This window comes from Panthera uncia, chromosome D1, assembly GCF_023721935.1.
Source record: "Panthera uncia isolate 11264 chromosome D1, Puncia_PCG_1.0, whole genome shotgun sequence".
Taxonomy (NCBI): domain Eukaryota; kingdom Metazoa; phylum Chordata; class Mammalia; order Carnivora; family Felidae; genus Panthera; species Panthera uncia.
Window position 1 is genome coordinate 8667757 of NC_064808.1, and position 22280 is coordinate 8690036.

The 22280-nt window shown below is 60.7% G+C and overlaps 3 protein-coding genes across 3 annotated transcripts in view; 2 read left to right on the top strand and 1 right to left on the bottom strand.

Annotated features, from left to right (window-relative positions):
* Positions 1 to 2600, top strand: part of LOC125911233 (acyl-CoA (8-3)-desaturase-like) — a 7431-nt gene extending 4831 nt beyond the window's left edge. Inside the window, exons 6-7 of the mRNA XM_049614988.1 lie at positions 1993 to 2143; positions 2260 to 2600. Of these exons, the coding sequence (XP_049470945.1) occupies positions 1993 to 2143; positions 2260 to 2600 (492 nt within the window). The remainder of the gene's footprint in view (positions 1 to 1992; positions 2144 to 2259) is intronic.
* Positions 2601 to 2798: 198 nt separating this feature from the next.
* Positions 2799 to 5974, top strand: TMEM258 (transmembrane protein 258). The gene is made up of 4 exons (XM_049644936.1): positions 2799 to 2899; positions 4425 to 4534; positions 5119 to 5255; positions 5866 to 5974. The coding sequence occupies exons 1-3, from the start codon at positions 2897 to 2899 to the stop codon at positions 5243 to 5245; spliced, it is 240 nt and encodes a 79-aa protein (XP_049500893.1). The 5' UTR covers positions 2799 to 2896; the 3' UTR covers positions 5246 to 5255; positions 5866 to 5974.
* A 2329-nt stretch (positions 5975 to 8303) lies between these two features.
* Positions 8304 to 22280, bottom strand: part of MYRF (myelin regulatory factor) — a 20043-nt gene continuing 6066 nt past the window's right edge. Inside the window, 19 exon segments of the mRNA XM_049644939.1 lie at positions 8304 to 9181; positions 9383 to 9457; positions 10965 to 11070; positions 11420 to 11494; positions 11728 to 11815; positions 13367 to 13618; positions 13871 to 14062; positions 14183 to 14268; positions 14963 to 15031; positions 15356 to 15444; positions 15707 to 15779; positions 15852 to 16012; positions 16719 to 16828; positions 17347 to 17458; positions 17784 to 17984; positions 18354 to 18444; positions 18852 to 18962; positions 19131 to 19207; positions 20405 to 20600. Coding sequence (XP_049500896.1) covers positions 9101 to 9181; positions 9383 to 9457; positions 10965 to 11070; positions 11420 to 11494; positions 11728 to 11815; positions 13367 to 13618; positions 13871 to 14062; positions 14183 to 14268; positions 14963 to 15031; positions 15356 to 15444; positions 15707 to 15779; positions 15852 to 16012; positions 16719 to 16828; positions 17347 to 17458; positions 17784 to 17984; positions 18354 to 18444; positions 18852 to 18962; positions 19131 to 19207; positions 20405 to 20600 — 2245 coding nt within the window. The 3' untranslated portion in view covers positions 8304 to 9100.

The following is a 22280-nucleotide window of genomic DNA, read 5'->3' on the forward strand; positions in this document are numbered from 1 at the left end:
TTTTTTTTTTCAACGTTTTTTTATTTATTTTTGAGACAGAGAGAGACAGAGCATGAACGGGGGAGGGGCAGAGAGAGAGGGAGACACAGAATCGGAAACAGGCTCCAGGCTCCGAGCCATCAGCCCAGAGCCTGACGCGGGGCTCGAACTCACGGACCGTGAGATCGTGACCTGGCTGAAGTCGGACGCTTAACCGACTGCGCCACCCAGGCGCCCCGCTTATTTTATTTTTGAGACAGAGCGGGAGCGGGAGAGGGGCAGAGAGAGAGAGGGAGACACAGAATCCGAAGCGGGCTCCCGGCTCCGAGCTGTCAGCACAGAGCCCGATGCGGGGCTTGAACCCACAAACCACGAGATCATGACCTGAGCCAAAGTCAGGCGCTTAACTGAGCCACCCAGGCACCCCAATATTCAGGTGGCTTTAAACAGAGATTATCCTGCAGAATACGGTGGGGGGGGGGGGGCGCGGGGGGCTGAGTCAACTGAAAGGCCTTGGGAGCAAAAACGGAGGTTTCCAGAGAAATTCTGCCTGAAGTCTGCAGGTTCAACCCCTGCATGAGTTTCTAGCCTGCGGGCCAGCCCTCTAATTTTCAAACTGGTCAACCTCCACTATCACCTGAGCCAATTCCTTCCAATAAATCTCTTTATATATGTCCGTACCCTAGATCCTACCGTTTCTCTGGAGGACCCTGACTGATAGAGCAGCCCTGAAGGAGGACTGGCAAAAAAACCCACAACATATCTGAAGGGAGGTTATGTGGCTTTCTCACATGCTGCTCTGAGTGTCCCTTCAGTATCCCCTCGGCCCTGCTACTGATTTCTATTTCTACAATGACGTTGCTAGGAGTTTTAAGTCTTTCCCTTTATATTTTCTCTCCACCACGAAGTCCAAGATGTGAACTCCATGGCTCCCACCTGACCCCAGGTCCTGATCTAGGAGCCTGGCAAGCTGTAGTCCCTCAGTCCGGTAATACACTCCTGTGTTTCAGGCCCCTTGACAAATAAAATAGTTCCCAGGGCAGTGTTTCCTGAACTTCGATCAGATCCAAACTCCGCTCCCCTCACAATTTTTTGCCACTTCCATCTAAAACCTGTATTGGGGGGCGCCTGGGTGGCTCAGTCGGTTAAGCGTCCGACTCCTGGATCCTGGCTCAAGTCATGATCTCATGGTTTTGTGAGTTCGAGCCCCACATCAGTCTCTGTGCTGACAGCGTGGAGCCTGCCTGGGTTCCTCTCTCTCTCTGCCCCTCCCCGACTCACGCTGTGTGTCTTTCTCTCTCTCAAAATAAATAAACATCAAAAAAATTTTTTCAAAAGGGGCGCCTGGGTGGTGCAGTCGGTTAAGCGTCCGACTTCGGCTCAGGTCATGATCTCACAGTCCGTGAGTTCAAGCCCCGCGTCGGGCTCTGCGCTGACAGCTCAGAGCTTGGAGCCTGCTTCGGATTCTGTGTCTCCCTCTCTCTCTGCCCCTCCCCTGCTCAGGCTCTCTGTCTGTCTCAAAAATAAATAAAAACATTAAAAAAAATTTTTTTTTAATTAAAAAAAAAAACACACACTCAAAACCCGTGCTTGCATTCACTTAGTATTTTCTTTAAATGGACCCCATTGTCTTAAAAACCAAGTTGAAAACGAGAACTCATCTTAAGCAATGTCTGTGTCACAGTAGTTAAATTTTAATGTTAAATGTATAACTATTAAAAAGGATTTAGGGGTGTCATTTAAAGTCGTTGCGTGCTCACTGGTGGTAGGTGTCCGCCACCCCAAGACATATACGAGACCTTTTAGCTGTTCCCACTTTTCAAAGGGTTCTTTCCAAAGCATAATAGACCCTGTCGCATGCCCCCTTCCGTGCTGAAATCCAAACACCTCAACCTGGCGGCAAGATCTTCCGTGCGCAGCTTCCCAAACCTACCGTCACAGTCTGGGAGCCAACACAAAGTTTGGGATAAGGCCGGCCCTTTCTCACTGCTGCTCAGCCGCGCCCTCCTCTAGCCCCTGCCATACACTGGGCGCTCGGGATCGTTCCCCCCACAGAAGCCGTTCAATCCTCGGGGTCCGGCCTCAGGCCGGCTGCTTTGCCAGAACGGGTACGGAGGGGACAGTGACTGCTGGCTTAGCCTCCCACGGCCCCCGACGCAGGGAGGTGGGAAAGGAGTCTCAACAAGTGAAGTTTACAAAATGTTTCTCGGCCAGGATCTCGGTCGAAATACACAACGGGCCCATGAAGTGGAGGCTGTTTCCCTCCTTCCACAAACGAAGAAGCAATTGGCTCGGGGCTTCGGCGACCGGCCCAAGTCGCACAGCGGGAAGGTGGCAGGCCGGCGCTCCGGCCTCCGCCCCGCGCGCGGCAGACGGTCCCCGACAGCACCCAGCGCCAGGCGGACCCCGCCGCCCTCGGAAGCGCTTCCCATGGGGTCTCACCTGGCCTTTGGAGCGCGAAGCCTCGACAGCTAGCGCTTGGTCCGGAGTCGCCCACGACGGTGCTCAGCCCCGCAAACCTGCTCAGCGCGGCCGCGGACGCCCTCCCGCTCAGCCGCCTTCCAAAGCCCGCGCTCCCGTCACGTGACCCGCCGCCGCGCACGGCCTCCTGGGAAGTGTAGTACAGGCCCGGACGCCCTCGGCCAGCTTCCCTTGTGGCAAACAGTCCCCCCATCGCCCACCCCCGTAGAGGAACGAACCCTCCCAACGGCTCTGTCCTACCCTTCTCCATCGCTCGCCCCAACTCCACATCGGGGCCCCACAGGCCCCAGCACCCCCTACCTCCGAAACCACAGGACTACAAATCCCACAATGCCACGCGAGCGGGCGCACTTCCTTTTCCGGCTGCACAAGGCGCCTGCTCCTGCCGACGTGTTATTCCTGTGGCGGAGCGGTGGATTACCCTGTGCCTGGCAAGATGGTGAGAGGGTTGAGGGGCGTCCCGGACAGGGCTGTGATGATGACCCCCTCGGGGCCCGTCCCACACCCCGTTTCTCTCGCGGAGGTCTCAGACGCCTGAGACCCAGACAGCCGGCGGCTCCTATATCCGACTTGGGCCGAGGGGCGGGAAGGGAAGGAAGCCCCTTGCCACGGACTCTTAGTTAGGCTGAGGTTTTGATCCCGCGATTTTTAAGGGTGAGGCTTGTGCGGCGCATTTTTAACACCTCGAGCTTTTATCTGTTACCTGTGATTAAGCCGTTATCTCTATTTGATCTCTGTTTGGAAAGTCCTTCCTCCCGCAGAACTCGTACTCATCCTGCAAGGCCCAGGGCAGATGTCCCCTTCTTGGTGAAGCACTTCCAACTCTCTCAGGCACTTGGCCGCTCTCTGCTGGGAGCTCCCACAACCCGCGTACAAACCTCTTGCCACATGTCACGGACTTCTTTGTTATCTGCCACGCCTCCTAGTGACCACCATCTGACGTGCAGCTAGCTCTGGGATGATGGCTATTCATCTTTGTATTCCCAGTGCCGAACACAGGGCCTGCGATCGGAGGCTCAATAAATGGCAGCGATTGTCTTTTATCATTTTGGGGGGTGTGGGCATAAATGTTTACTGAATTGAATTCCAGTGTCTCTTAGAACAACGGGGTCAATTTATTTCTCTAGAGTTGTTATGTTCTGGGTTTTAGGAGCGTTGGCTGGTGAGTGACAATGGAAGTTAACATTTGTACAGAACTTTACGTTTACAGCCCTCCTTCCCAAGCATTATCTCATAATTTTCCCTGTAACCTTGGGAGGGAAACAAACACCTATTGAGCAACTCCTTTGTGCCAGGAAGTGAGCTAGATGCTTTGACGTTCGTCACCCTTCTTCAGTCATACATCAGTCCTGTGAGGGGTGTTACTGTAACTACTTTACAGAGACTCATTCAGTAGAGCCAGTTTATTAATGGATGTCTTTTGCTGTTAGATCCTGAGATTCCGTAATAGTGTAGTGGGAAGAATACAGAAGTAGAAGTTGAGATCTGGGTACTGGTCCAGGCTCTGAATTACAGCAGGGATTCTGAGCTTGGTGTCTATAGACATGGGTCCATAAATCTCCTAAAATTAAAGGCAGACTATTTCTTGCATGTGGTTTTTTTCCAGGCAGAGTCCATACCTTTAACCATTTTTTTTTTTTTTTAATTGTCCTCCCTGGCCTCAGAAGATGTTAGGGACCACTGATCTATAGCTAGTCGATCATCTTCAGTGTCAGCCTCTGACTCTCAGCTGCCCTTCTTGTCTCATAGTGAAAAGACAGAGTGTCACCTAAGTTTAAGATGGAATCGTCATTTCCAAATGGAGTCACTTGATGTTGGTTCTGAAGGATTTCCATATTTCCCAGGCTGAGACAGACCTTTAACAGTCGTTGGAGGATGAGGCCCATTGGTGGATGACCTCACACTCCCCCTCACGCTGAAGTCCTGGGATTCTTTGATAGCTCTGATCTCCTGCCCTCCCCTAGGAGCTCGAGGCCATGAGCAGATACACCAGTCCAGTGAACCCAGCTGTCTTTCCCCATCTGACCGTGGTGCTGTTGGCCATTGGCATGTTCTTTACCGCCTGGTTCTTCGTGTATCCTTTTCACTGAGCAGCCAGTGGGCCAGAGTTAGTGGTGTGGGAAACTAAGGGAGAAACCGTGCTGGGTACGTGCACCCTGCCAGTTTTGTTCTGGTGTGGGGCTAGGGGGAAGGTAAGGAGGTCGAAGGACAGCTGTTGATGTGCGGGGTCGGGCTGTGGCCTTACTTCCCAAGTTTAGGTGAGCTCAGTTTGCTCTTCAGATTTCCGGGACAGTGGACAGAAGGCCTGGCTGGACTGCAGGTTGGGGATAGGGGATCTGAAGTTGGCAGAGTGGTAAAGGAGGGGCGTGCTCAGGTGGCAGGAGATCCGAGGGCTAATGCCAATTCCTCAGTTCACTGGCTGTGTGGCCCGGGGCAGGTGACCTAACCCCTCTGGGCCTGATTTTCTTCACGGGTGGTTGAGGGCTGGTAGGAAGCAACAGAGTCCAGATCCTCTCTTGGGCCTCTCTTCCTGGCTGCGCTGAGCCCGGCAAGCCTCCTAGAAAGCCCTCACCCCGTACCTTTTTCCCAGAGCTGCACTGGCCGGGCTTCTGTCCTACGCAGCCCCATCCCTCTGCTTCTCCTTAATCACCCTGCCAGCTACGAGGTGACCTCCACCAAGTACACTCGGGATATCTACAAAGAGCTCCTCATCTCCTTGGTGGCCTCGCTTTTCATGGGCTTTGGAGTTCTCTTCCTGCTGCTCTGGGTCGGCATCTACGTGTGAGCTCCCAAGGGTAAGTGCGACAGGGCGGGCATTAGAGAGGCTTCCCACATCCACGTCAGTGCGGTCCCCAGGCCTGTGCAACGCTTTGGTTCATGGAGACAGACTCGGCAGAGTGGATAGGGACACCGGACACCGGGACGCATGTGCCTCTTTCCCTGTCCCTAACAGGGATCTCTGACCTACGTTGTCATGCTGAGCTCCGCACACTGCCCAAGGCCTTGATCTGGCTTCGGGGTGTACTTCATAGGGCTGTGGGAGCAGGCTTCCCACGTGATGACATTTGGGTTCTTACACATCACACGCCATTGACTTGGCTGCTCGGGAACGGGCTAGAAGGGGGGGGTCAGAACCTGGGGCTCCCAGTTTGCTGCAGGGAGTGCCACTGTGGTAAGTTTGAATGTTTTCAGCCATTAAAAGAAACCTTGACTAAAGTGACGAAGCAAACCCAGGGACCCTGGCTGCAGATAATCCACTAAACAGGTCCCTGAGAGTCAGCTTTGGTGGCTCCGATTCAGAGTCATGTGCCCGTCAGCCGTTGCCCCAGGGGCACAGGCGTCAGTGAGAAAAGGAGGCGGAAGGAAGGGTCGTTGGTCTCATTTGATACCCCTCTCCTCTTTCAGGTCCCAGCCCGGCGGCTTCACCGAACCCCTGCTTTTGTAAATTAATTTTTTTACCGTTGCCACAAGCGTCCCCCACCTGCTCACAATAAAGGCAGATGTGTGACCGTCCCGTCTGACCGCCCATTGCGCAGCGGTGGGGTGGTGCTGGGACTACCTGACTTCCCTGGTCCCACCCCTTCCCATTTCTCTCCTGCCTTTCAGATGCTCCCTGCTGCCGGGAAGCCCTGCTTTCTGCTGTGAGGGGCGAGGAGGGTGAGGGAGGGGAGGCTGTCCTTGTAACGTAAGGCTTCGTGGACAGGGAGGGACCGGCTCTCTCCTCTGTTGTTTTTACAGCAGACTTCTCTGGGAACCCACACCAGTCACGTCTGCCCTGGACCCGTCCCATCCTCTGAATGTACTCTCCCTTCTGTGGGTTGGGGACCTTCACAAGGCTCAGCTTGTCCCCAAAGGGGAGGTTTTCCTTGGGGAAGGGGGCCACTTTAACCCAGGTAGGGCAGCCGTGGGTCTGGGGGGGAGTGGCTAGGGAAGGCGGCCGCGGAGTCCTGTTCCCAAGCCTGGCGTGAAGTTGAGAAGGATGTTGGGGTGCAACGCATCCACGTGGCTCAGGAACCTCAAGAGATTCCAGTCGGTCTTTGCCCCCCCAGGCGACTCCCGTCTCCTACCAGAACAGTCTCAAGAAGAGATGGGGAAGCAAGGTCAGATACAAAGCCATATTTATACATTTATTTATATACGTATATTTACTTCAGAAGAAAAGGACGGGGACAGGAAGCAAGCAGGCCCAGGGCTGCCTCCCTCTGCCCACTCCAGAGTCAGAGTTGGTACGTGATAAATATGAGTCAGCACTCAGGGACAGGAACTGGGAGTTAACTGGGAGGGAGGGGCGCTCTATGCACACGCGGGCTTTTATGGGGGCGGGTATAACGTGGGCAGAGGGACTTGTGCGTTGAGAGGCCCTATGTACAGCTTGAAGCTCCGGGGAGATTAGCCCCGCGGCTATGGGAATAAATGCCGGAGGGGAGGGGAGGGGAGGAGTGGCTGCTGGACCCCATGTAGGGAATGGAACCAAGACACCCACTTACCAGTGCCAGCCGGGCAGCTGTCAGCCTCCAGCAGGTGACCCGCTCCCCTTCCCTGAAGCCCATCTACCTTACTAGGCTTAAGGCGACTTTGGTCCAAGGTTGACCCCCTCTCAAGCAGCTTGGAGCCCCAGCTTGGCCCCAATCCTCGCACTGAGGACCCCTCCTCAGGCATGGAAACAGCCAGCTGCTAACCAGATTGGGGCAATGCTGTGTCCAGAAGGGCTCCAGGGGGCAGTGGAGGGTCACTTTCCAGTTCAGGACTGAGGGGCCACAGTCCAAGGCCAGGCACCCTCACTGAGGAAGCCCCAGAATCCTATTACAAAGGGTGGCGCTCAGCAGTTTTTAAGGCATTTCGGGAGGGTTTCCCCCACTCTGGGGGAGGGAGAACAGAGTAGTCCTAAGGAAGGCCTGGCCCCCTGCGTGGTGTGGGGAACCGTGGGATTCCTATGTCAGAATGAAGGAGTGGAGCCACGCTGGGGAAGGGGCTGGGAGGCGAGGTATCCCTGCCATCCCCCAACTCCCCTAAGGGTAAGTGCTTTGCGACCTATGCCAGGAGGGGGCCCACAGTTCCCAGGCTTCAAGACCCAGCTCCCCATAGGAAGGCCTCCCGTTCAAAGTCGAGAATGAGACTTCGGAGAGGGGTAAGGCCTGGTTCCCAAAGAGGTGGCAGGATACCACAGGGCAGGGACCGCAATTCCTGGTCCCCTTCCCGGGCCCAAGCAGATGTGGCTCAGTGATTTCCACATTCTTCTGTGAGCCTGGATGTGGCCTCAGTGCTCTAGGCACCCACTAAGAAACACTGGCACTTGAGATAAGACTTCTTCCTAACACAAGCCCACTGCTCCATCTCTGGGAGGAGTGAGTGGAGACGGGGCCTGCTGCCGAGCCTGGGTCGCTCCAGCTCAGCTCCCCGAACCCAACATGGGAGCCCTTGATCTGGGGAGACCAGGTACCCAGGAGACAAGAGTGAAGGGGGAAGCCAGAGTCTTGGTGGTTGGGAGTGAGCTGGATGTCTCAAGCCTCCCTGGGATGGATCAGAGCCAGGCCCCTGTCTCTGCAAGTGTCCCCCTGCCCCCCCCCCCCCCCCAGGGCTCTGCACTTCTCTGGGCTTTACCATCTCCAACCTCCACCCCCGCTCTGGCTTAAGTGCATTTTAGTAATTATTTCGTTAATAACAGCAACAACTCTGCATCCACACACCAGCCAAGACCAGCCTGCTGCCCGGCATGGATTCCTGCTCCCCTGCTCAGAGAGAATGATGGGTCCCGGATACTGCTGCAAAGCTCTGGAAACTCCCAGGAACCCAGGCCGTGGGGCCCCGACACTGTCTTGGCGGGGGGGGGGGGGGGGGGGGGGGGCGCCCCCCCACAGGGAACTTCAGGATACTCCAGGTTCAAGGGTCCGGGGCTTACCTCGCCCACCGCCCCACCTCCCTCACTGGTTCAGCTGGGCACGAAATGTACATAAGGCACATGGTCAGTCTTTCCAGCCCATCCAGGGCTGGCTCCCGCTGCCCTGGGAGCTCTTGGGAGCCCGTGTTCCCAGGGAGAAGAGACCTCCTGGGCCACACTTAAAGCTTAAAAGTCCCAAGTCCAGCGTAACAGTCAAACCCCAAAAAGTCTACCACCTCGCCGCCCCCGCAGGGAGCAGCTGTGAGGGTGATGGCGGCATACTCTCCACCGACTCATGGATCCAGCCGAGTCTTTTAGGGCTCCGTCCAAGTCCCCAGCTGATAGCAAAGTCAGCAGGGCCCCTCTCCAAAAGAGGGGGGGGGGCCCCCAGCCCCAAAAGGGGGGGGGGGGAGGTAGGCTCTGGACAGTCACAGGCTTACCCTTGCCTCCAGGGTACCTGAGGCCGGCCCTCCAACCACCGTAACTGGACAGATAGGAACTGGTCCCGGCCTGGCCCCAGGAGGTCCCTCTGGCTCCCTCCGCGACGTGGGAGGGGCGACCGGCAGGGACAGCAACTCCAGTGTGAGGACTTCCAGTTTCACCAGTCGTGGGGAGGGCCAGGCCCGGTTCAGTCTCTCCAAGGGGGTGCCAGTGAGCAGAGAGCTGGCGGGCAGCGGCTCCAGTGTAACACCACCGCGTCCAGTGTGGAAGGGGCGCCCGGGGACCCGGGCCGTGGTGTGGTGCTGCCTTGGGGAGGGCAGCTCAGTCACACAGGCGGTAGAAGTGGAAATAGTAGTCTGTGGCCGGCAGGACCGGGGCCTCCACGCTGCAGTTGGCCTGACCCTGGGTGGGAGGGGAGCGGGCACAGGTGAGGTGGCTCTGGGGGTGCAGGGCAGGAAGCACCCCGCCCCCGGCGCCGACATCACCTGCCCCTGTGCCCCACGTCCTGCCATGCGCTCCGTGAACCCCCGCCTCCCTTCCCCGAGCCCCACGCGGAGCTACAGGCGCCTGGACCTCTGGGGGCAGGTGGGTGCCTGGGCTCACCAGCAGTGCCACCCGGAAGTGGTAGGTGAATTCTCGGAAAGACAGGATGGTCACTGGCCACTGGTGGGACGTGCCCTGGAGAGAGGGGAGAGAGAAGGGTGAACACAGCCCCCTGCCCCTATCCCAACCAGCAGCCCTCACCGGGGCTCCAGGGCAAGTCTCCCAAAGGGTAAAATGAGCGCTGAGAAGAGAGAAGGGAGGGAGCACGCTCTGCTTGGGGGAGTGATGGCAGCCCCCCTCTACGCACACTCTGTGCCAGGTACCCACAGGCCCACAGCCGCCGTCCCCCGGTCCCTGCCTCCCCTCACCCATTACGCTCCAGGCACAAAGTATTTCATTAACCCCAACCTCACTACAACCCAGTAAGGTGATGCTGCTGGTAGATGAGGAAGCCGAGTTCCAGCCTAAAATCACAGGGCACCGGGTGGCAGGGCTGGGGTTGACACACGGGTCTGGTCTGCTCTCCTTCGCCGGGGAGCGTGAGGCCCGGCTTCAGACCGCTTGCCCATCTCCCCCCCTGAGGCTTTGGCTTGGCCTCCAGGGATGTGGATTCTGGCCTGAGCTCCACATCTGAAGACGAGGGGCTGGCTGGGCTCTCCCTCTACTTCCGGGCACGTTCTCCTCTGCGCCTGTTTCGAGGCTCCCACCCACCCCTCCACTCGTTACTTTCTGCACATCTCTTCTCCTCAGCTAGAGGGTGCATTCTTCCCAGGCAAGGCCTGGGTCCACCCCGCCTGCCTCCCCCCTGCTGAGCCCAGGACAGGGCTTGGGCTAGAGGGGCCCCTACACATACTTGTTGAATAACCACGAATTGGTGAGAAGAAGTCCCCTTAACCCGTGCTGAGAGTCACAACTTTGGGTTACGTGGGGATCACATGGCCAGTGAGGAGCTGAACAAGGAAAGGGTCTCAGCCATTCGGTTCTCCGAGCAGGAGGTAGGCCTCTACGAAATCGCCGAGGGATCTTCCAAAATGGTGGCTTGAACCATGCCGCTGCCCAGTGTGAACTCACCGGCCCCAGTGTGAGCCGCTGCCCGTGCTCCTTCCCGTTTCCCGCCCCCTAGCCCTTGCCACGTGTCCGGCTCTGCCAGAAGGCCACCCAGTCCCTGGCCTCCAGACCTCAGCATGTGCTGTCCTACTCCTGGGACACTGTCCTCTCTTCTTTCTCCAGCTGACCCCAAATCATCCTTCAGTTCTCGTCTTAAACGTGACTTTTTCGGGGTGGCTGTTCTGACCCCGAGCACAGACAAGGCTGGCTCTCCCTGCCAAGGACTCCTAGAATACCCTCCCCACCCGCACCGTTGCGTTCCATCCCAGGTTAGGCCTGGTGGGACTTTTGTCTTCCCAGGGGCTCAGGCAGGGCAGGGCCGGGGATGGGACAGAGCAAGGGCAGGGCCACGAGGCGCTCAGCTGTGACCAGTGCACCCGTGCCCCCTCCCCAGGGCCCAGAGGCCTGAAGCGTCCCTTGTGGAGGTGCCTTCGCTCTGGCCCCCGGCTCCTTCACCTGTTTGGGGGCGCGGCTGTGCCCGGGGAGAGGAAGCTCTGGGGTGTGGCTGGCCCACGGCTTCCCAGTCGCCCCCTACCTGGGTGTCCTGGTAGGTGTGCAGGCTCTGTGGAAAGTCCCTCTCCTCACACGGCTGCTCCTTTGACATCAGGCTGCACAGCACCACAGACACGGGAGACGAAGAGCTGGGGGAAGGCCCAGTTAGCAGGGAGGTGGGGCTCCTGGGGGCCCCCTCCCAACCAGCCCTCCCCTCCACCCCCCCCGCCCCGCTGAAACAAGCCGCGAGTCCGCAGGCGGCCTGACAACGATGCCCACGGGTCAAGGCCCGAGACGGCCGCAAACCCTTTGCCGTCTACCGTCCCACGTGGCGCTCACACCCCGGTGCAACCACGGTGTGGTTTACAGATGAGAAGCTGAAGCCCAGAGACTGCCAGGGTCACACAGCCAGTCAAGCGCAGAGCGAGCAATAAAGTTGGCGTCGCTCCTCAGACCCCTTCCCCAGGTTGCCGGGGACCCCCACGTCCCTCCACTCACTTCATCTGCAGAGTCAGGCTGAGGTGCAGCGGGGTGCCGCTGCTGACAGGGATGTGGTAGGTGAAGTTTCCAGGCCTGAGAGGGCAAACATGGCTGCTGCTTAGTCCGAGGCTACCCTCCTGAGGCCCCCTGCCTGGACTCCCCGCCCCCCCACCCCCACCCCGTCTGTCCTGGAGCTCACGGAAAGCGACTGTGCCACCTCGGGGGTGGGGGAAGGGGGATGACATCTGAGCATCTGTACTGCCTGGGCTCACGTCACCTGAGGGAGTCTGTCCTTGGGGTGAGGGGAGGGGGGCAGCCAGGCCCACCTGCAGGCATCCTCTGGAGCGCAGTACTGGGAAGTGATGGGCATTGAGTTCTCCAGCACCTGGATGGAGGTCAGGGAGGGCACTGGGTCTGCAAGGAGAGAGGCTGTTGGGGCAGGGAGGAGGGTGACAGGGGCGAGAAGCCACCAAGCCCTTCCTCGCCAGACTCGCGTTCAGTCACACGCACCTTAGTATAAATAAGTTTCAGGTCATTCTTTCCAGACCCCCCACAATGGCCAGGGTCACACCACCCTCCGCCCCAGCAGCACTACGAAGAGCCAGTTCCCGGGAGCCTGAGGCCCGCCTCCTTGACAAGAACCTGCACACCAGGGGCAGGGATGGGTGCCGGGGGGTGCACAGGAGCCCGCCCACAGTGCTCTGCTCCTGACCGCACACGCTCTTCAACACTCAGTTCAGAGGCATCAGGTCGGTACCTTGAAATCAGCCATGGTGGGAGTATTCGCCACAAATCAGGGCTTTTTTTTTTTTTTTTTTTCCCTCCAGAGCCAACTGTGAGACACCTGCCAGCACCAGACTCCTGGGGGCCTGTGGCCCTCTGTGAAAGAACCCGCCACGACCGGCTGGCTGGCTGGGTGAGGGCGGGACTGAAGTGTGACACGGAGGGCGGGTGAGGTCATCTCAGCTCACCTACAGGCTAGCTGCTGCCCGCCTGACCATCCCACCGAGGGAGGGGAGGCTGGGGCCACCGAACATGTGCTCAGCTCCGTGAGGCACAGCCAGGCACCCAGGGGCCCCAGCAGGCCCGTGGGCCCACGGACACCACACACAGACAAGATGGAAGAGACCCTCGCATTTCTCTTCTGGGCAAACTCCTGCGGTCCTTCAGAGACTCGGCTCCAATGTCACCTCCTCCGGGGAGGCCTTCCTGATCACCTCTCCACCCCCGCCTGGATTACGTGCCCTCCCCAGTCACCAAGCTGCCTGCAAAGTCCCCTCAGAGCTGCGGCCCACCCCTACGCCGCCGTGTTCTCACGTCTCTGAGCCACCCGGGCCGGGCACGTGTGTCCTCAGCACCCCCAGCCCCCCACCTCCCTGTACAATTGAACTTCAGTCTCGGCAAGTCAGTTTCTAAGCTTTTTTTTTCCTCTAAGCCACAAAACCCATCAAGTGAAAGCCAATGAGAAGGCCCAATACCTAGAGCAGAGCCGCCTGGGAAGCCTGGAAGGCCCCTGGCCTCCTCTGCAGCCCCCAGGGTGGCCGGCAGGGTGCGTCGGAGGAGTCAGTGGCAGACAGAAAACCTCTGCGGCCAAGGGTTCTCCGGCTTGGTGACAACCAAAGCCTTGAGATTTGGAAAGCCGGGGGGGTGCGGGGGGAGACCCTACACAGCACCCTCCTTGCCCTGGCATGGGGGTGAAGGATCCAGGCCCCGGTGTCGGGGAGATGGAATCCTAGCTCTGCCGCCGACAGGCCGAACACCCTGTCTCCGTTTCCCCATCTGAACTACGGGGATGATCCCCTCCTTGCAGGAATATGTAAGGATTAAATGAGGCGAGCTACATAAGGCTCCTGGCCTCATTCCTGCTACTTAGTAATGCCCAGCAAGCGTCTGTAGGCTGGCAATCCCGCGCCAGGCGTTCAGGTGGCTGAGCTGAGAAGATCGGGGGCAAGGTAGGGCAAGTACCTGGCTGGCCCTGGGCCTGAGTGGGCCGAGCAGGGCTCAGGCCGGGCTGGGGAAGCCCTCTGCGGGCCCGGCCGTGGAGACCAAGGCTGGGGCTGTTCTTGGCTTTGCCCTGCCCTCCAGGGAAGGGGACTTCAGGGCTGGCCAGAGGCTCTGAGCTCTTTGGATGCTTGGAGTGGCCAATACCATTGGCCGACAGGCCCCAGGACTTGGCTCTGATGTTGGTGACTGGTAGGAGGGCCATCTGGCCGGGGCCTGTGGACAGAACCAGAGGTAGGCTGAGAAGAAGGCACAGGCAGCAACTGGCTACCTCCTGTCCAGCTTTCTCTAGGACTTCACCAGACTGTGGGTGACCCCCATCTGTCTCTTGGTCCCCTCAGGGAGACCCACCAGTCTTCCTCCGGAGCCTCATTCTGGGCTCCCGGACACCCTCCCTCCAATGAGTCTTTGGGGTCTTTCTCTGGACTCCCATAACACTCCCTCAACCCGAACCCAAGACAGCCATACCTGAGCGGTTGGTGGAGGGGCTGGGACTGGGGCTGAGGCCACGGCCAGGGTTAAAGCTGGAGCCAAGACTAGGGGCAGGGGTAGGGCTGGGGGTGGAGGAGGAACAGCAGATGACTGGACAAGGGCGGCTGGAGCACAGGTCCAAAGTGGGGATGACAGGACCTGGGGCTGAGCTGCTCAGGCCGGTGGTAACTGCGGAAGCCAGGGGCCGTATGAGCGAGCAGCAGGCAGCTGAGCCCCGCGCCCCCGCCGCCCCAGAACGCGGCCACCTCTCCCCCATCCCAACCCTCCGGACCCCCCACAGGCACGCACCCAGCAGCAAAGAGGGCCGTGTGCCTGGCAGCCCGGTGGTCACAGGGGACTGTCGGAGCTGAGTGGTCCCAAAGCTCTGGCTGGACCTGCTGGGGAAGGGAGGGCTGAGCTCAGAGGACAGCCTCAACAGGGAGGCCTGGGGGTTCCGGCGGAGCAGGAGGGACAGGAGGAGGTGGACAGGGATGGTGGAAAGGAGGCAGGGAGAAGGGTGGCAGGAGCCAGAGGCAGGAGGGCAGGGGCTCGGTCCAGACACGTACCATGGGCACCTGGCCTCACTCCCCCCAGGGTGCTGGGGCCGGAGCAGGGCCAGAAGACAGGAAGTGGACACAGCAAAAGAGCTAACGGGCAGCAGAGAGGAACAGGAGGGGGGGATAGGTGCAGGGGAGGAGAGAGAAAAGAAACAGTCAGAGATAGCCCAGGAGCTGAGGTGACAGTGGGCAGAGCCCAAGATCCCACGGTGGCCCTCTTTCCCCCACCCCTCCCCCCATGCCCATTCCAACCTGGGCCCCTTGATGCCCTCTGACTCTCAGAGGCCCAGCTACCTAAAGGAGCACTGAACGGGCCCACGAGACACACTGGCTTCGGTAGGGACCGGGAAATGTCTGCCCCTCCTCCAGGGAGACCTGCCCAGCCACCCCTGCAAGCCTCCGGCAGGCCGAGAGCTGAAGCGCTATCCCCTTTGGAGGAGACAGCCTCCACGGCTCCTCTGACCCTGGGCTGCCCACCAAAGCCCCACCTGTCCTGGCGGCTTGGCCAGCAGCCAGGCCTCCGGGGACATACCCATCGGTTTCCACCAGGTCCTCCTCGGTGCGCAGGCTCAGCACATACAGTGTAGACATGGACACCACGCTGGGAGCCACAGAAAAAGGGCCACTGTTAGAGCTGGAGCTACTGTCCCGGCCCCTCTCTCTAGGGCAGGGTCTGTGGCCCTTGGCTCCGGGGGTTGGGCTCGCGAGTGACAGTGAACGGTGCCTGCGAGTGGGTCTCCCCAGCCCCAGGGGCACGAGACCGAATGAGGCAGCCCACTTCCTTCCCTGAGACGTCCCTCTGTCCCTCCATCCCTCCGTGAGGTCTCCTCTCCCGGCCACATCTTCCTCTTCCCCCCGGGCCCGGGCCCAAGGGACAGCTCAACTTCCCCAGCCAGCCACCCCGGGAGCCCGGGGGACAAGTCACCTGAAGGCCATGACCACCACCAGGGCAATGATGGTTCCCTGCAGGAAGCGCTGGCTGATGCAGGCCTGGTCTGGGACCACAGATGACGACTGAGGACCGAGCGTGAAAGGGGAAGAAGCAGAAGAGGCCCAGACTGAGGGAGCCCATGGTCTCACTCAGTGTGGGCTCCGCTGGACGTGGGGGTGCTAAGGTCTGCTCGTTCCTACGGGGGAGGGGGGGGCAGCGGGAGACGAAGGAGAAACGGGGCCAGAGGGCTAGAGAGCTGGGAAGCGAGGGGAAGGGCTTGCGGTCCGAGAGCCTGGAGAAGGAGGGCCCCGGTCCCGCCCGCCTCCCATCCGCGCCCATCCTCACCTTGCTGGCCACCTTGGGGGGCCTCTTCTTGTGGGGGACGCTGCCCGCCCGGCTGAACTGGCTCCCTGCATGGCTGCAGCAAGAGGGCCAGGGTCAGAGGTGCCTCTGGGAAAGGGGTCTGGCCCCCGCCTGGCCCCGCCCCCACCTGAAGGCACCCGAGCTGCCAGTGGACTTGAGGCTGTCCAGCCGCCGCAGTTTGGCCAGCTTGTGGCTCCAGCGCTCCAGCTCGTCAATGCGCGTCTCCAGGTTGTCTGTCAGCTTGCACAGCTCCTTCACGGCACCCACGTTCTCCATGAAGATGCGCTCCTGCCGCGGGCGGCCGGCACGGTCAGCCCCTGGGAACCCTGGGCTACAGGGAGCGGGACCCACGGCCGCCTGGAAGTCCTCAAAGCCTCCCTGCCCAGGTCGGCCTCGGCAGCCCCCAACTCCCCGCGCCTGCCTCCAAACAGCACCCCCGCCTCTGCACCTTTGCGCCGCCATCCGGCCAGCCCTTCCCACCCCTCCCTGCCGTCTGAACCCCGTCTCTCAGAGGCTCCCACCCTCTGATGAACGTGGTATCTCAGGCTTCAGCTCCTTATTGCTCAGCCAAGGCCAAGACATAGTACTACACGCTCCTTGATGCCCGGCCTCAAGCCAGGTAGTTACAAACATCACCCTCACGCTCCGCTGTGTGTTTCAGCTTCTCAATAACCACCTGGGAAGGTCTTGGCAGTGGACTATCTCTAGCCTCCTTTCAAAGGGGAGGAAAATGATCCCCAGGGAGCTTCCTCTTGCTGTGGATCGCACAACCATCGTGTCGCCAAGTCCCCCGCTGGCCCTTGAACACTCACCCCCTTTCCCCGGGGGCGGGGGGCGGGGTGGGGTGGGCAGGGGGCTCCGGAGGCAGCATGAGAGAAGACTGGGCTGCCTGCCCCCTCTGCACTTCAGTGCCCCCAGTCTCTAAGTGGGAGATAACGCCCCAGCTGGTCCACCCACGGCCCTTGGGCTCTCTCCATCCCCCCACCCTGCAGACCTTGTTCACCACCAAGAAGTTCTCTATGGTTTTCCCATTGGCAAAGACCACGTCTCCAGTGTCCTTCACGGCCTCAGGCAGGATCTCCTTCACCTCCTGGGCGATGACACCTGGAGAGTGGGGGAGAGTGGGTACAGAACACCCACAGCGCCAATTATAACGCAAGGAGGGCCCCCAAGTTTGAAGAGGGCGAAATTCTGAGGGCTAGAGATTTGGGATCCAAGGAGCACTGGAGCAGGGGCCTCCCACGGACCAGTGTTCCGAAGGCTGCCGCTCCCTGGCTCCGGTTGTGGGGTTCCCTGGCCTGGGGGAAGGGTGGATTCCTGGGTGTAAGGCTCCCAGGGAAAGTGGGCCTGGATAGAGGCAGGATTCACCTAAGGAGCAGAGGATGCCGGGACCACCGTTCCTGGACTTCTAGTGTCCCGGGCACCCAGGGCTGAGGGGCGGGACTTCTAGAGGGCAGGATTCCTAGGCAGGGTTCCAGGAGTCAAGGAGAGGGGTTCCTGGGAGTGGGGTTTCCAGCGGGCTGGGGCAGAGTTGCCAGAGGACAGACACAGGGGGTGGGGTTACTGCGGGCGAGGCTGCTGGTTCTGGGACCCCAGCTCCCGTCGACGTAGCAGGTCCCTACCCGTCTCTGGTGCCGTGGCCTCGATGCCTGCGGTGGCTGCAAACTCAGGTTTGTATCTGTAGTGCACCAGCCGCATGCGTGAGATCCTCTTCAGCTGCTCCGTGGTGTCCACCTGCACGGGAACCGGGGCCGAGACTGAACCCCTCCCCTCCTGGGCCCGTCCGAAGTAGGCCCCGGAGCTCAAGACGGTGGGGACCCAGGGTCTGCAGTGCGGAGGGGAGACCTTGCACCAGGGTCGAGCTCCAGAAACCTAGAGCCGGCCTCCCCCATCTCCTTCCCCTGCAGCCCCGCCCTTCCATCTGGCCCCGCCCCCCCACGAGCCCCGCCCACACACCAATCCGCCCCTCGCGGCCCAGCCCTGCCCCCGGCCCCTCCCCCGGGAAACTCAGCTCTCCCCGCCGCACAGCCCCGCCCCTCGCCTACAGCCCCGCCCCCACCTCCTGCACGTGCTCCTTGGCCCGCAGGTCGGAGGGGTGCATGAGCGAGCCCATGACCTTGACATTGCCGTGCACGACCAACGCCTCGTCGGGTCGGTCCGTGTTGATGCCCACGCGGCCATGGTGGAAGACAGTGTCGGGCACCTGCGCCCGCTGCCACAGCACGTCGCTGTCACTCTCAAACTGGCCTGGGTTGGAGGCCTAGCACAAGTTGGGGTTGGATCAGTCCTAGGGGACGGGGCACCTGCAGTGCCCTGGGAAACCCTGCCGCCACCCCTCCCGCTCCAGGCAAGGGTTCTCACTCCACCATGCCCAACTTCAACCGACCCTCTCACTGTGGCACTTTTCAGTCGCTTGTGGGATCTCAGAAGGCTACCTAGGTCTTGTGTTCCTCCACGCTTGTGGCTCAGAGGGTGGGAACTCGCCCAAAGTCACACCACTAGCACCGAGTGGGATCAGCATTCTAGCTCCTGACCACCCCCCGCCCCCAGTACCCCGTATTCCTCCTGGGTGCTGTTTCTCCCAGCTCTGGGGAGGACTCTCAACCCCTTGGCTGGAGATGGCCCTCACCCTCACGATGATGCGCTCTGAGATCTGGGCAGCCAGCGTGTAGTTCTGGTTCTGTGCATGGGCCTGGAGCGCCACCACCAGCATGAAGTACCTGGGGCGCACAGGGGTTTAGAGGCACCCAGGGTCCTGCCCCACCTGCCCCTGCGCCCCAGCCACCCTTCCCAAGTCTGATGTTCAGTGCTGAGGCTCCTACCACCCCTAGCGGCCCGAGGAGGGGCGGGGGCGTTCACAGCTCATCCCACAGAAGAGGAACCTGAGTCTCCACCAGGGGGCAGACATTCCCCAGGACCCACAGCTAGGAAACCTTTGAGCTGTTTCATCCAGAAGCCGCGCTTCTGGTCTGTCTCATCCTTAAATCAGTTAGCCTTAGGTACGAGTCTCAGGTCTCTCATCTGTAAAATGGGTCAGTCTGTGGGACACTGACTACAGGGTGGTGTCCTGCTGCCCTTCCTCCTCGGAAATGGAGGGCCTGCCAAGGCAGAGGTCAAGCCCGCTCACCTCTGGTCAGGGTTAGGTTTGCCCTTCTTCCGCATGTTGTTGGCGGTGGTCTCGCTGAAGTGCAAGCGCCCCACAGTCACCTTCGTGACCTGCTCAGGAGGCAGATTGACCCTGCAGAGGCGGGGGGTTGGTATTCAGTGGGCAGGGAGGGGGACCCAGTCAAGAATGTGTAGGAGGCAGACACTGGGGGTGCCAGCCGGGCCCCCTCAGCTCCCAGCCCAGCTCCAGGGTCAGCCCTCCCAGGTCCTCCCCCCTCCCCCCACAGGGCCAGACACTCACGTGACAGGGTTAAAGGGCCGCTTGCTTCGGTCGGACTGTGACTGCTCAATGTTGATGGACTGGTTCAGGGCCTCCAGCTGGGGGAGAAAGCAGGGCCCCCGAGGCAGATCAGGGCGAGGGGACCCCCTGGTTCTGCTGCCTGGTTCTGCTTCCCTTTACCCACTCGGCCCAGGCCTGGCCCAGCTGGACCTCCCCGGGAAGAGGGGCGGCCCTCTCTTCCACGAGGGCACAGATAGTCCCATCACTCCCCCACCTCTGCACACACCCACCCACACACGTATTCCACAGAAACACTCACAGCCCCCACGTCCACACCCGCGCACGCCCCGACCTCCTCGTACATATCCCAAGCGGTCCTCCATCAACACACACACACACACACACACACACACACACAAACCCGCTCACTCCCCAGACCCTCTCCCACTCTCACATCCAGTCCCCTTAACCCTTCTGTGAGCACTGGCTGAGCCAGGCCAAGGAGCCGGCTGGGCTCCCAGCACTGAAGGAAACACACCCAGCCGTCCCCCCAGGATGCGCAAGGGCTCCAAATCAACCCCTCCTGGGGGGTGCTGGAGGGGACTCAGGGCAAGTGTCCCCAGGGACCAGGGACCCCAGCAGAGTGACCAGGGAGGCCAAGGAATGGCCTGCCAGGAGAGGAGGGATGGACTGGGCATTCTCAGGGCATCCCAGAGAAACAGAGCTGCTTCCGGAAAGCAGGTGCTATGAACAGGCCCAGACGGTCTGGGGCACAGCAAACGGCAGGGCAGGAATGAAAGGCTGGATCCCAAAGGCCTTTGTGGGCTAAGCTTAGAAGTCATGGCTCTTTGCTGGGAGGGCACCAGGGGTCTCGGGGGAGCATGAGCTGAGCGCCAGAGTAGAAGCCGCTGTGGACGTTCAGAGAAGCGGCGGGGGACGGAGGGGGCATGTGGTCTGGTCCAGGGGGAGGCGGAGGGGAGACGTGAGAGGAGGGACCAAGGCGGGCAATGCCCTAGGAGAACAGCCAGGCCTGGTGCGTGAGCCTAGAGCGAGGGGTGAGTTGGCAGGGACTCCATTTGGGGGTGGGGAGCTAAGGCAGCCGACAGAGGAGTCAGGAGAAGCGTCTCTGCTGGGGGTGCAGACTTGGGGTCACAGGGTAGAGAAGGAATTAGGAAGCTTGAGGAGGCTGACGGGGCACAGGGACACTCACTTTGCCTTGGGGTCTCTCAGGCTCCCCCCGGCATTCCTGACTCGCCTCTGCTCCCCTCCCCTCCTGGCTGAGCCCCCAAACCTGCCTTCACTCCGTGCAGTTTCAGGTAGAAGCAGTCAAGGGGCTTGAGGCCTTCGGGCGTCTTGACGTACTTGGGCTCCCCCAGCATGCCGATATAGACTGTCACCTGAAAGTGGTTCTTCTTCTGGCACACGAAGGCGTCGTCGCCCACCGAAAAGTTGAAGCCCTTGTCAGCGTCCACGCGGTAGGTGAGCATGGGCCTGGGGGCAGAGGAAGGGACTCACTGGAGCTGCCGCCCCCCCCCCCCCCCCCCAAAGCTGGGCCTGGAATGTTCCTCCTACACGCCTGCATTCCAAAGCAGCTTCCTATCTGGTACCCCCGATCCTCAAACGACTCAGGCGGCTGCCCCCACTTCTCAGAAATGGAAACTGAGTCCCCAGAAGGATTTTGAGCTCAGGTCTGCCTCGGCCAATATTCTTTCCTCTACAAGGCTGGGACCAGCCCACCCTGGTGACGGGGGAGGCAGGGCAAGACCCCTGGGGCCCACCGCCCAGGCGTGAACTCCTGAGGAGGGGGCGCCTCATCACGCTTGGCTCCTTCCCAGAATGCTGCCTGAAGCCCCCTCCCTCACGGGAGATGGGGTGAGAGAGGGTGCGTCTGCAGAGCCTCACTGGCCTGACAGCTGGTTGCCATGGAAACGGTGGAACCAGGCGCCGGCTCTGAGTGCTGGCCCGGCCCCTGCCCACTGGCTTGCTCAAGCCCCCAAAGTCCTCATTCTGACTCTTCCCTCTGCCCAAGTGGGGAGAGGGGCACTCTGGGCGGCCGGGACTCGGCCTCGGTTTACCCGTCTGTTGCTGGGGAAGTATTCCAAGTAAGGATCCTTTGGGGGACCTCTAGGTGGCAGGAAAGGGGGGCAACCGTTGGCCCGTCCTTACCCAGGTCCCCAGGCACAAGCAGTACCCTCCCCAGCTCCCCCGGTGCCTGGGGCCTGCCTGGAGGAGGATGGGAGAAGAGAATGCTTCCAAACTTGGGGGAAGAGTCTGGCTAACTTCTACGGGAAGGCCTGGGGCTCCACCCACCTGCCTGCCCCAGGAGAATACCTCGGAAGTACACAGGCCACTCTGGGGGCCTCAGCTGCCAGCTTCCTGGCCTTAAGGCCTGGAGTGGCAGGGCTGGCCCAGAAAGCATGGTGGTAAGAGTGGGGGGTCCTCACCAGGCCATAAGGGCGGGATCCCTAAAGACGTCTCCCCCAGCCCTGGCAGGGCCTCAAGGGGTACTTCAGCCACTACAGCAGCTGGACCACCGCCCCCCACTCCCCAGCCCTGAGGGCTTCTGGCTAAGAATCCCACATGGCCTGGGGTACCCGACTCGGGGAGACTGGTCTGTTCCACCCTGCCCAGGCCTGGCAATGTCGCGGGGACTTGGTGAGCGACGCTCTCACCTCCACGGAACTTCGACAAGAGTGAGGGGGGTGGACCCAGAGTGCTCCTGGCCTGGTCCCAGGAAGTTGAATCCACATGGGTGGGTGCTGAGGGAAAGCTAGGAACGCCCGGACAGCCCGTCCTCCCCCACCCCCTCATCCCCCCCCCCCCCCCCGCCAGGGAGGGGGCTGCTGGAAGGGCCCGGCCCACACAGCTTCCTGCTACCTTCCTGGAATGCAGGAGTGGAGGAGGCGGACGAGAGGAGGAGCCAGAGAACACCCATCCACCCACGTCTCCCTGCCTGGGCTCCCACCGGCCCCTCCCTGGTGGACACCACCTTCTGAAGGAGGCCTTGGGCTGGCCCAGAAGTCCGGAACCCCGAGTTCCAGTCCCGGCTCTGCCCTGAGCCTGCTTTTCCACTGTAAACCGGGACCACCCGGTACCCAGTGTGCTCCCAAGCCCCGCTCTAGGACCGTGATGCCAGGGCGGGGGGGGGGGGGGGGGGGGGGGGGGGGGGGG